The sequence below is a fragment of the Mustelus asterias genome, chromosome X, assembly GCF_964213995.1.
Source record: "Mustelus asterias chromosome X, sMusAst1.hap1.1, whole genome shotgun sequence".
NCBI classification, from domain to species: Eukaryota; Metazoa; Chordata; class Chondrichthyes; order Carcharhiniformes; family Triakidae; genus Mustelus; species Mustelus asterias.
In genome coordinates this window covers 3,973,621-3,986,924 of record NC_135834.1, presented here as the reverse complement: position 1 = coordinate 3,986,924, position 13,304 = coordinate 3,973,621, and the positions used below count along the sequence as shown (strand labels likewise).

The 13,304-nt window shown below is 49.0% G+C and overlaps 1 protein-coding gene across 2 annotated transcripts in view; it reads right to left on the bottom strand.

Moving 5' to 3' along the window:
• Positions 1-13,304, bottom strand: part of LOC144481880 (uncharacterized) — a 103,889-nt gene that overhangs the window by 21,769 nt on the left and 68,816 nt on the right. For both annotated transcript variants that reach the window (XM_078201029.1, XM_078201030.1), the window contains 2 exons: positions 11,824-11,906; positions 5,849-7,094 (listed from right to left, as the gene is read on the bottom strand). In XM_078201029.1, coding sequence (XP_078057155.1) covers positions 5,849-7,094; positions 11,824-11,906 — 1,329 coding nt within the window. The remainder of the gene's footprint in view (positions 1-5,848; positions 7,095-11,823; positions 11,907-13,304) is intronic.

Below are 13,304 nucleotides of genomic sequence, written 5' to 3'. Positions count from 1 at the left end.
ATGAAGTTACTGTGAAAATCCCCTCGTCGCCACACTCCTGTTCACTGAGGGAGAATTTAGCGTGGCCAATCCATCTAACAAGCACATCTTTGGGCTGTGGGAGGAAACCGGAGCACCCGGAGGAAACCCACGCAGACATGGGGAGAATGTGCAAACTCCACACAGACAGTGACCCATGCTGGGAATTGAACCCGGGTCCCTGGCGTTGTGAGGCAGCAGTGCTAACCACTGTGCCACCGTGCCGCCCCATCACAATAACTTCACTGCGGTGTTAATATCAGCCTACTTGTGACCAATAAATAAATAAAAATAAGATTCATTCTCCCCGTGTCTGCGTGGGTTTCCTCCGGGTGCTCCGGTTTCCTCCCACAGGCTAAAGATGTGCGGGTTAGGTGGATTGGCCATGCTAAAACTGTCCCTTATTGTCACGGTGTCTGGCTAGGGTACATGCATGGGGTTATGGGTATAGGGCCTGGGTGGGATTGTGCTTGGTGCAGACTTGATGGCCTGAATGGTCTCCTTCTGCACTGTAGGGATTCTGTAAGATATCGCTCTTGGGGCTAAAGGGTTCAAGGGATTTGGGGGGGTGGGGAGGGGGGATCAGGATATTGAATTGGATAATCAGCCATGATCAAAATGAATGGTGGAGCAGGCTCGATGGGCCGAATGGACTCCTGCTTCTATTGTCTATGTTTCTATGAGTGTCAGTCTGCAAATCCTTCCAAAACGCACTAATGACTGACAGTAAGAACCGGAGAGACATCTGGTCAGACACATGACGGAGAGACTGTTGGAGCTTCAACTGTCTTGAAGAGCTGTATACCATTAAACAGGTGGTTCTGGACTCCATAACTCCAGACTGTAAAATACATTGAAAAGTGGAGTGGGATTGTGGGGCTTGTGGAAAGGGGGGGCCGTAAGAGAGTAGGTAGAGCAAATTGTCTCGATCTTATTGACTAAAGAAGTCTATGAGTTCCTCGCACTTATCCTTGGAGGTGAGGTATTGGGGGGAGGAGGGTGGAGGAGTTTGAGAAGGTGGGTTGCAGTCAGGAAAGTAAGTGAGGATTTATTGGCGAAGAGGCTATTAGGCCCATCGGTTCTGCACTGACTCTCTGACAGACTATCTAATCCAACTCCTCTCCCCCGCCCTATCCCAGTAACTCCACACATTTCCCATAGTCAATCCACCTAACCTGCACATCTTTGGACACTAAGGGGCAATTTAGCATGGCCAATCCCCCTAACCTGCACATCGTTGGGCACTAAGGGGCAATTTAGCATGGCAAATCCACCTAACCAATGCATCTTTGGACACGAAGGGGCAATTTAGCATGGCCAATCCACCTAACCTACACATCTTTGGACACTAAGGGACAATTTAGCATGGCCAATCCATCTAACCGACATATCTTTGGACACTAAGGGGCAATTTAGCATGGCCAATCCACCTAACCTGCACATCTTTGGACACTAAGGGACAATTTAGCATGGCCAATCCACCTAACCTACACATCGTTGGGCACTAAGGGGCAATTTAGCATGGCCAATCCATCTAACCTACATATCTTTGGACACTAAGGGGCAATTTAGCATGGCCAATCCATCTAACCTACATATCTTTGGACACTAAGGGGCAATTTAGCATGGCCAATCCATCGAACCTACACATCTTTGGACACTAAGGGGCAATTTAGCATGGCCAATCAACTGAACCTACACATCTTTGGACACTAAGGGGCAATTTAGCATGGCCAATCCATCTAACCTACATATCTTTGGACACTAAGGGACAATTTAGCATGGCCAATCCACCTAACCTACACATCTTTGGACACTAAGGGGCAATTTAGCATGGCCAATCTACCGAACCTGCACATCTTTGGACACTAAGGGGCAATTTAGCATGGCCAATCCACCTAACCTGCACATCTTTGGATACTAAGGGACAATTTAGCATGGCCAATCCACCTAACCTACACATCGTTGGGCACTAAGGGGCAATTTAGCATGGCCAATCCATCTAACCTACATATCTTTGGACACTAAGGGGCAATTTAGCATGGCCAATCCATCGAACCTACACATCTTTGGACACTAAGGGGCAATTTAGCATGGCCAATCAACTGAACCTACACATCTTTGGACACTAAGGGACAATTTAGCATGGCCAATCCACCTAACCTACACATCTTTGGACACTAAGGGACAATTTAGCATGGCCAATCCACCTAACCAGCACATCTTTCAGACTGTGGGAGGAAACTGGAGCACCCGGAGGAAACCCATACAGACATGGGGAGAACGTGCAGACTCCACACAGACAGTGACCCAAGCCGGGAATCAAACCCGGGTCCCTGGCGCTGTGAGGCAGCAGTGCTAACCACTGTGCTGGTGATACGCACATCAAACGATGCCAAGGGATGCTCAAATAATCTTACTGAGGCCAGTCTTCCGTCTGCTTAAAATGTGCTTGAAATGGTGCTAAGCAGCTACAGCGTACACATAAAGTCCAGGAGTCCTTTGACTGCTGGCCTGAGTGGTGGTAGCTGGTATTTGACCCCGCGCTGCTCTTTCCCTCTCCGGCAAATCTCCGCTCGCTCAATCCGGGAGCTCGTACTCCGTGAGGCCCACGGGGAGATCCATTGACGATCCCCTGTAGCCGTCACAACAGAAGCTGTCCGCAAGGGTAGGGAGGTGGAGGAGTGCTGAGGGATGGAGGGTCGGGATTTGGGGGGGGCAGAGTACCTGAGAGGGGAGAAATAAAAGGAGACATGGGCTGGAAGTCTCTGGCTTGTTCCCTCCACCCCTCCCCCCAGCCCTGCCGCCGCTGCCAGCAGAGATGGAGAATTTGGCGCTGAGCCAATTCTCTGCTCACCGCGGCGGGACTGGAAAATCCCGCCGGCGAGAATGTCCGGTAAGATCCCAATCGTGGCAATTGAAGAGAGGAGGTCTGGGAGGGAGTTTAAACAAAAGGGAAAATGGAAATTGAAGTGACGGAGGCTTCCTGAAAGTTCAAATAAACAGCCTCAGAGGAAATGTCATTGTCAACTTGATTTGCAAAGTGCGAGAAGAGGTCAGACATATTTCCGACTGGAATATGGTCATTTCTGAGCTGTTTAGAATATGAGTGTGCTCGATACGGTTTAACCTGCTGGAGGTCCCATAAAGATGGCCATATAACAGAGACATTCGCAGTCATTCTCAGTGTGGGGCTTCTCGACACAGTGACACGTGTATCAACATTTTTCTGTTCAAATCAGCAAGCACTGGTTGTCTTCCGGCCCCGGGTCAGGAATGAGCGAAGACTGCGAGCAGTTCCTGAAATTTATTCCGGCCAGATTCCGGTCAGTGAGGGCAGTCAACAACACCTCCTCCACGATCATCCTCAACACCAGTGCCCCACAAGGCTGTGTTCTCAGCCCCCTACTATACTCCTTATACACCTCTGACTGTGCGGCCAAATTCCCCTCCAACTCGATTTTCAAGTTTGTTGATGACACCACCGTAGTGGGTCGGATCTCAAACAATGACGAGACAGAGTACAGGAATAGAACATAGAACATAGAACAGTACAGCACAGAACAGGCCCTTCGGCCCACGATGTTGTGCCGAGCTTTATCTGAAACCAAGATCAAGCTATCCCACTCCCTATCATCCTGGTGTGCTCCATGTGCCTTTCCAATAACCGCTTAAATGTTCCTAAAGTGTCTGACTCCACTATCACTGCAGGCAGTCCATTCCACACCCCAACCACTCTCTGAGTAAAGAACCTACCTCTGATATCCTTCCTATATCTCCCACCACGAACCCAATTATAAACCTTGCCCTGACGTACGGCCCTATCCCTCTCCATTGCAATAACAAAAGACACCAAATTGTGGTCACTATCTCCAAAGTGCTCTCCCACAACCAAATCTAACACTTGGCCCGGTTCATTTTCCAGTACCAAATCCAATGTGGCCCCACCTCTTGTCGGCCTATCCACATATTGTGTCAGGAAACCCTCCTGCACACACTGCACAAAAACTGCCCCATCCGAACTATCCGACCTACAAAGGTTCCAATCAATATTTGGAAAGTTAAAGTCCCCCATGACAACTACCCTGTGACCCCCACACATATCCATAATCTGCTTAGCAATTTCTTCCTCCACATCTCTATTACTATTTGGGGGCCTATAGTAAACTCCTAACAACGTGACCGCTCCTTTCCTATTTCTAACTTCAGCCCATATTACCTCAGCAGGCAGATCCCCCTCGAACTGCCTTTCCGCAGCCGTTAAACTATCCTTGATTAACAATGTTACTCCTCCACCTCTTTTACCAGCTTCCCTGCACTTACTGAAACATCTATACCCCGGAACGTCCAACAACCATTCCTGTCCTTGTTCTACCCATGTCTCCGTAATGGCCACAACATCTTAGTCCCAAGTACCAATCCACGCCCCAAGTTCATCTACCTTGTTCCGGATGCTCCTTGCATTGAAGTAGACACACTTCAACCCACCTTCCTGACTACCGGTACCCACCCTTGACCTTGATACCTTCCCCAATACCTCACCACCCTCACTGACTTCTGGACTACAACCCCTTTTCCCACCCCCCTGACAAATTAGTTTAAACTCCCCTGAAGAGCCGTATCAAATTTCCCTCCCAGGATATTGGTGCCCCTCTGGTTCAGGTGCACCCCGTCCTGTTTGTACAGGTCCCACCTTCCCCAGAATGTGTTCCAATTATCCACGTATCTGAAACCCTCCCTCCTACACCATCCCTGCAACCACATGTTTAACTGCACTCTCTCCCTGTTCCTCAACTCGCTATCACGTGGCACTGGCAACGTACCAGAGATGATCACATGTTTTGTCTTCGATAAAGAATCTGGTGAACTGGTGCGGCAACAATAATCTCTCCCTCAATGTCAACAAAACGAAGGAGATTGTCATCGACTTCAGGAAGCGTAAAGAAGAACATGCCCCAGTCTACATCAACAGGGATAAAATAGAAATGGTCGAGAGCTTCAAGTTTTTAGGATCACCCCATGCTGACACTATAGTTAAGAAAGCCCACCAACGCCTCTACTTTCTCAGAAGACTAAGGAAATTTGGCATGTCAGCTACGACTCTCACCAACTTTTACAGATGCCCCACAGAAAGCATCCTTTCTGGTTGTATCACAGCTTGGTATGGCTCCTGCTCTGCCCAAGACCGCAAGAAACTACAAAGGGTCGTGAATGTAGCCCAATCCATCACGCAAACCAGCCTCCCATCCATTGACTCTGTCTACACTTCCCACCTTCGAAAAGCAGCCAGCATAATCAAGGATCCCACGCAACCCAGACATTCTCTCTTCCACCTTCTTCCGTCGGGAAAAAGATACAAAAGTCTGAGGTCACGTACCAACCGACTCAAGAACAGCTTCTTCCCTGCTGCTGTCAGACTTTTGAATGGACCTATCTCATATTAAGTTGATCTTTCTCTACACCCTAGCTATGACTGTAACACTATATTCTGCACCCTCTCCTTTCCTTCTCCCCTATGTACTCTATGAACAGTATGCTTTGTCTGTATAGCGCGCAAGAAACAATACTTTTCACTGTATCCCAATACATGTGACAATAATAAATCAAATCAAATATTAAGTTGATCTTTCTCTACACCCTAGCTGTAACTGTAACACTATATTCTGCACTCTCTCCTTTCCTTCTCTCCTATGTACTCTATGAACGGTATGCTTTGTCTGTACAGCGCGCAAGAAACAATACTTTTCACTGTATCCCAACACAATAATAAATCAAAGCAAATCAAAATCTAATCAATTCCTGTAGTTGTCTAACTCTCTCTCCACGTTACCTGAGTTGCCGGCTGTGGAGAAGTGACGGACGGCAGTGGGTCAGAGGTCAGGGCAGTTTCGCAAGTTTGCAGTGCAGCCGGGCAGCCATTTGCTGTTGGGGTCAAGGTTTTCTCTGAGTGAGAGAGTGTCGGGATGGGTTCTTCGCTCTGAGCACCAGGCGATGTTAGTCCCTCAACACAAGCTCCAACACTTGGCTGTGACCCTTCCTGGGCTGTAGGATCAGTTGGGATAGCCACGGCGTTTGCCGTTTCGTCCTCCGAGGAAGATGAGGCCTCAACCGAGGCCTGGGTTTCAGATTGAGTCTCGGGAATTCCAGGAGACGGCTGATCTTCCAAGAGAGGCGAGGCATCTGTGGCAACCTGGACTTCGGCTTCTCCCTCTGAGGCTTGTAGCACTGCTGGGCTAACGTCATGAGGTGCCTGGTCTCCAGGGGAAGCTAAGACCTCAGCACACACTGGGGCTTCAAGCTCGGGTTGTGAGGCTTTGGGGGATTCAGAGCTCGACACCAGAGGTGTTTCCCCCGTCGACGTGGTTGGACACGGATCTGTTGCTAGGCCCACAGCATCTTGAGTGGCCAAAGAATGCAAAGAAGCAACATCTTCAAGGGTTGAGTTGGCTTTTTCGGTCACATCAACAGGAACTGTGGGCGAGCTCTCAAGTGTTGGCGAGGTGTTGGGAGACGATATTCCCGAATGACAGTCATCGGGGTCGGATGGATGGACGGAATCATCACTGGACAATCCAGGCAATGTGGATTCCGAAGAAGATTCACGTCTCGGTGCTTTGGGTGGAGGGGCGTCCACCGTTTCCCCAGAGCACTCTATCCTCGAATATTCCGAAGAGTTTGGATTCGCGACGTGAGCGGAGGCCCGAACTTCGCGAGGCGAAGCCATTGGAGCATCAGCCAGCGCTTCCTCCGAGGGGGTTTGCGTTTCAGAAGAAGGCAGATCAAGGAGCTCGATCTTACTCAATGACAAGCGCGGAAGAGGTTTCGGAACTCCGCTGGCCGCTGACGTGGCAGCCGGGCGCGTCTCTTGGCAAGGTTGGGTCGTTTCGATGGCTGCTTCATCCGATGCTGGAGTTTGTGGAGTTGCGACTTCTGCAGAGGGTGGCGTCGCAAGGGGTAACGCCTCTTCCTTCGATACGGCGGCAGCCACTGACGACTGTTCAAGACTGCTCTCCGAAGAAGTTGAAAGCCGACTTGCAGGATTCACTGGCGAGGAGATAATCAGCGAACGCCGGTTGCTGTAACAGAAAAGAACACACAGGCACCTCACGCTGTTGGTCAGAACCATTTATAACTGTAAGCTCAATTTATATTTGGCGTTTCTGCATTAAGAAACTGCAACTTGGTTCTAGTTTCATTTAGAGCTTGGTGCCAAGAGGTCTGGAGGCCTGATTTGTATACGTGCATTTTTAATGAGGTTTTACGACCCCTGAAATGAAGATATGGGTGACAAAGGGCTTTGCGGTCGAGTGAATATAGGGAGGGAAAAAAACACAAGGTAAAAATAAACTGTGCTGTTGCCGAGCGACAGAGGTCCAGGGAGACACAGGGAATGACAGCAGAGCTGTTCAGTAAGGGAGCGGATACCAGAGAGAGTGAAGGCAGGAGTAAGAAATCCTGCAAGACTGATGGGGAATCGGACTGAGGAAGCTCATACTTCTGTTCTGAAGTTGAATTGACAGGGGGTTTAGATCGCAGTTATTTGAGTGGCTCAGGGAGAGATACCAACTGCGGCAAACACACCGAGTGAATGCTCAGATCAGCAAAACCGTTTGCAACTCAGCCATCCCCACCGAGAAGCCTTGGAGTTCAGATGGTGGTAAATCTTCACTGGGGTTTTGTGTCTGTAAGGATGGGATGAAAGGAACAGTGTATATTTGAATCATTTCCTGTGGTTTGTATTGGAATCTTTCTAACCTCTGTAATACAATGAATTTTTCTTCTTCAACAAACATTTTTATTCGTGGTGTTAAAAGTAAATGGGCAGGCTCTTGTGATTGCATTTATCAGCTGAACTCAACGGTTTTTGGGTGGCACAGTGGTTAGCACTGCATTACAGCGCCTCACAGCGCCAGCAACCCGGGTTCGATTCCAACCTCGGGTCTGTGTGGAGTTTGCACATTCTCCCCGTGTCCGCGTGGGTTTCCTCCGGGTGCTCCGCTTCACTCCCACAGTCCAAAGATGTGTAGGTTAGGTTAGGTGGATTGGCCATGCTAAATTGCCGCTTACTGTCCAAAGATGTGTAGGTTAGCTGGATTGGCCATGCTAAATTGTCCCTTAGTGTCCAAAGATGTGCAGGTTAGGTGGATTGGCCATGCTAAATTGCCCCTTAGTATCCAAAGATGTGCAAGTTAGATGGATTGGCCATGCTAAATTGCCCCTTAGTGTCCAAAGATTTGTGGGTTAGGTGGATTGGCCATGGTAAATTGCCCCTTAGTGTCCAACGATGTATAGGTTAGATGGATTGGCCATGCTAAATTGTCCCTTAGTGTCCAAAGATGTGCAGGTTAGGTGGATTGGCCATGCTAAATTGTCCCTTAGTGTCCAACGATGTGCAGGTTAGGTGGATTGGCCATGCTAAATTGCCCCTTAGTGTCCAAAGATGTGCCGGTTAGGTGGATTGGCCATGCTAAATTGCCCCTTAGTGTCCAAAGATGTGTAAGTTAGGTGGATTGGCCATGCTAAATTGTCCCTTAGTGTCCAACAATGTGCATGTTAGGTGGATTGGCCATGCTAAATTGTCCCTTAGTGACCAAAGACGTGAAGGTTAGATGGATTGGCCATGCTAAATTGTCCCTAAGTGTCCAACGATGTGTAGGTTGGATGGATTGGCCATGCTAAATTGTCCCTAAGTGTCCAACGATGTGTAGGTTAGGTGGATTGGCCATGGTAAATTGTCCCTTAGTGTCCAAAGATGTGTAGGTTAGGTGTATTGGCCATGCTAAATTGTCCCTTAGTGTCCAACGATGTGCAGGTTAGGTGGATTGGCCATGCTAAATTGCCCCTTAGTGTCCAAAGATGTGCCAGTTAGGTGGATTGGCCATGGTAAATTGCCCCTTAGTGTCCAACGATGTGCAGGTTAGGTGGATTGGCCGTGCTAAATTGCCCCTTAGTGTCCAAAGATGTGCCGGTTAGGTGGATTGGCCATGCTAAATTACCCCTTAGTGTCAGATGGGACAGCAGTGATAACACGAGAATTGGCCTCAGTATACCCGAAGCGTTTGATTGGATGTTGGCTGACATCACATGACATCAGCGTGGACATGTTGGAAGAAGCGAAAGTCATCCCGTGAGTGGGCCATTCTGGTGAAGCACCAAGTTCACCCTAAACCAGCTGGCATCTTCAAAAGAGGAAAAACATCGGGAGGAGAGAATTTGCAGACCCAAATCCGAAAGAATGGAAAACTACCAGATGCAGAACTATCAGAACAGTACCACTGAGTTCGATGTGTTCATGGGTTGTGGACATTGTATCATAGAATCCCTCGAAGGCAGAAGCAGGCTGTTCGTCCCATCGAGTTTGCACTGACGCCCAAAAGAGCATCTTACCCAGGCGCTATCCCCATAGGTCACATACTAACCATGCTAATGCTCTTAACCTGCACATCGTTGGACACTAAGGAGCAATTTAGCATGGCCAATCCACCTAACCTACACATCTTTGGATACTAAGGGGCATTTTAGCATGGCCAATCCACCTAACCTACACATCTTTGGATACTAAGGGGCATTTTAGCATGGCGATTCCACCTAACCTAAACATCTTTGGACATTAAGGAGCAATTTAGCATGGCCAATCCACCTAACCTGCACATCTTTGGACACTAAGGGACAATTTAGCATGGCCAATCCACCTAACATACACATCTTTGGACACTAAGGGGCAATTTAGCATGGCCAATCCACCTAACATACACATCTTTGGACACTAAGGGACAATTTAGCATGGCCAATCCACCTGACCTACACGTCTTTGGACACTAAGGGGCAATTTAGCATGGCCAATCCACCTAACATTCACATCTTTGGACTCTAAGGGACAATTTAGCATGGCCAATCCACCTAACCTGCACATCTTTGGACACTAAGGGGCAATTTAGCATGGCCAATCCACCTAACCTACACATCTTTGGACACTAAGGGGCAATTTAGCACGGCCAATCCACCTAATCTGCACGTTTTTCGGAGTGTGGGAGGAAACTGGAGCACCCGGAGGAAACCCACGCAGACACGGGGAGAATGTGCAGACCCCACACAGACAATGACCCGAGGCTGGAATTGAACCCGGGTCCCTGGCGCTGTGAGGCAGCAGTGCTAACCACCGTGCCACCGTGTGTAGGAATTAATTGCCCATCTCTAATTGAACTGAATGTCTCACTAGGACATTTCAGAGGGCAGTTGAGAGTCAACCACATTGCTGTGGCTCTGGAGTCACATGTAGGCCAGACCGGGTAAGGACGGCAGATTTCCTTCCCTAAAGGACATTAGTGAACCAGATGGGTTTTTATGACAATTGGCAATGTTTCACGGTTACCATTAGACTTAATTCCAGTTTTTGATTGAATTCAAATTCTAAGTGATAATGCTGGGGTTGGCCAGTGGCGCCATTTACTAATGTGGGTTATCACCAGAATGGGTTAAACATTTTCAATTGGGGGAGAAGTATTTAACTGGAAGATTTCACTTGTTCATTAACTCAAATGCAGTTAATGTGGGGGAAGGTACTGCAGGTCGCACTATGAGTGGGGGAGGAGATTACCAGCTGCACCATACACTCAGGATTTGCCACCTGGTAGCCAGCAGATGTGGACGTTGGGGTTATTGTGCGGCTGGGCAACTGTTCAGGAGGATTCCTTGGCAGTTTGTGTATGTCCGCTACGACTCTCACCAACTTTTACAGATGCACCATAGAAAGCATTCTTTCTGGTTGTATCACAGCTTGGTATGGCTCCTGCTCTGCCCAAGACCGCAAGGAACTACAAAAGGTCGTGAATGTAGCCCAATCCATCACGCAAACCAGCCTCCCATCCATTGACTCTGTCTACACTTCCCGCTGCCTTGGCAAAGCAGCCAGCATAATTAAGGACCCCACGCACCCCGGACATTCTCTCTTCCACCTTCTTCTGTCAGGAAAAAGATAGAAAAGTCTGAGGTCACGTACCAACCGACTCAAGAACAGTTTCTTCCCTGCTGCTGTCAGACTTTTAATGTATGGTCCTACCATATATTATGCTGATCTTTCTCTACACCCAATCTGTGACTGTAACACTACATGGGCGGCACGGTGGCACAGTGGTTGGCACTGCTGCCTCACAATGCCACGGACCCGGGTTCAATTCCCGGCTTGGGTCACTGTCTGTGTGGAGTCTGCACGTTCTCCCCGTGTCTGCGTGGGTTTCCTCCGGGTGCTCCGGTTTTCTCCCACAGTCCGAAAGACGTGCTGGTTAGGTGGATTGGCCGTGCTAAATTCTCCCTCAGTGTACCCGAACAGCAGTGTGGTGACTGGGGGATTTTCACAGTAACTTCATTGCAGTGTTAATGTAAGCCTACTTGTGACACTGATAAATAAACTAAAAAAAATTCTGCACTCTCTCCTTTCCTTCTCCTTTCCTTCTCCCACAGTCCAAAGATGTGCGGGTTAGGTTGATTGGCCAGGTTAAAAATTGCCCCTTAGAGTCCTGAGATGCGTAGGTTAGTGGGATTAGCGGGTAAAATATGTGTGGGTAGGGCCTGGGTGGGATTGTGGTCGGTGCAGACTCGATGGGCCGAATGGCCTCCTTCTGCACTGTAGGGTTTCTATGATTCTATGATTCTATGAACGGTATGCTTTGTCTGTATAGTGTGTAAGAAACAATACTTTTCACTGTATCCCAATACATGTGACAATAATAAATCAATCAATTAATGGTCCCTCTGGGCTGTTTCTGGAGAATGAGGCTGTGCTTTGCTGGGATTGTGTAAACGTACCTTGCAACACCCTTCACGATGAAGACCTTGGTACTATGCTGTTTCTCCAGCCGTGTCATCACAGAGTACAGGCCCTGGTTCAGCTGCAAGGACACAAGCATGCAGTGAAATTCACACACAACACGGCGCCCACACACAGAGACCCTCTGAGGAAGTGATCGATTAGCGGCAAGCGAGGAAACAGGAAAGAAAAGCCCTGGGGAAAGGACAGAATCAGAAAGCTTTGCTCTCTCTCTCTCTCTCTCTCCCTCCATTGATGCTGCCTGACCTGCTGAGAATATCCAGCATTTTCTGTTTGTATTTCAGCTGTCCAACATCCTGAGTGTATTGTTTTCCCTCCTTTTTAACGCCCCCATCAAACACTCCCAGGACAGGTACAGCATGGGGTTAGATACAGAGTAAAGCTCCCTCTACACTGTCCCCATCAAACACTCCCAGGACAGGTACAGCACGGGGTTAGATACAGAGTAAAGCTCCCTCTACACTGTCCCCGTCAAACACTCCCAGGACAGGTACAGCACGGGGTTAGATACAGAGTAAAGCTCCCTCTACACTGTCCCCATCAAACACTCCCAGGACAGGGACAGCACGGGGTTAGATACAGAGTAAAGCTCCCTCTACACTGTCCCCCATCAAACACTCCCAGGACAGGTACAGCACGGGGTTAGATACAGAGTAAAGCTCCCTCTACACTGTCCCCATCAAACACTCCCAGGACAGGTACAGCACGGGGTTAGATACAGAGTAAAGCTCCCTCTACACTGTCCCCATCAAACACTCCCAGGACAGGTACAACACGGGGTTAGATACAGAGTAAAGCTCCCTCTACACTGTCCCCATCAAACACTCCCAGGACAGGGACAGCACGGGGTTCGATACAGAGTAAAGCTCCCTCTACACTGTCCCCATCAAACACTCCCAGGACAGGTACAGCATGGGGTTCGATACAGAGTAAAGCTCCCTCTACACTGTCCCCATCAAACACTCCCAGGACAGGGACAGCACGGGGTTAGATACAGAGTAAAGCTCCCTCTACACTGTCCCCATCAAACACTCCCAGGACAGGTACAGCACGGGGTTAGATACAGAGTAAAGCTCCTTCTACACTGTCCCCATCAAACACTCCCAGGACAGGTACTGCACGGGGTTAGATACAGAGTAAAGCTCCCTCTACACTGTCCCCATCAAACACTCCCAGGACAGGTACTGCACGGGGTTAGATACAGAGTAAAGCTCCCTCCACACTGTCCCCATCAAACACTCCCAGGACAGGGACAGCACGGGGTTCGATACAGAGTAAAGCTCCCTCTACACTGTCCCCATCAAACACTCCCAGGACAGGTACAGCATGGGGTTCGATACAGAGTAAAGCTCCCTCTACACTGTCCCCATCAAACACTCCCAGGACAGGGACAGCACGGGGTTAGATACAGAGTAAAGCTCCCTCTACACTGTCCCCATCAAACACTCCCAGGACAGGT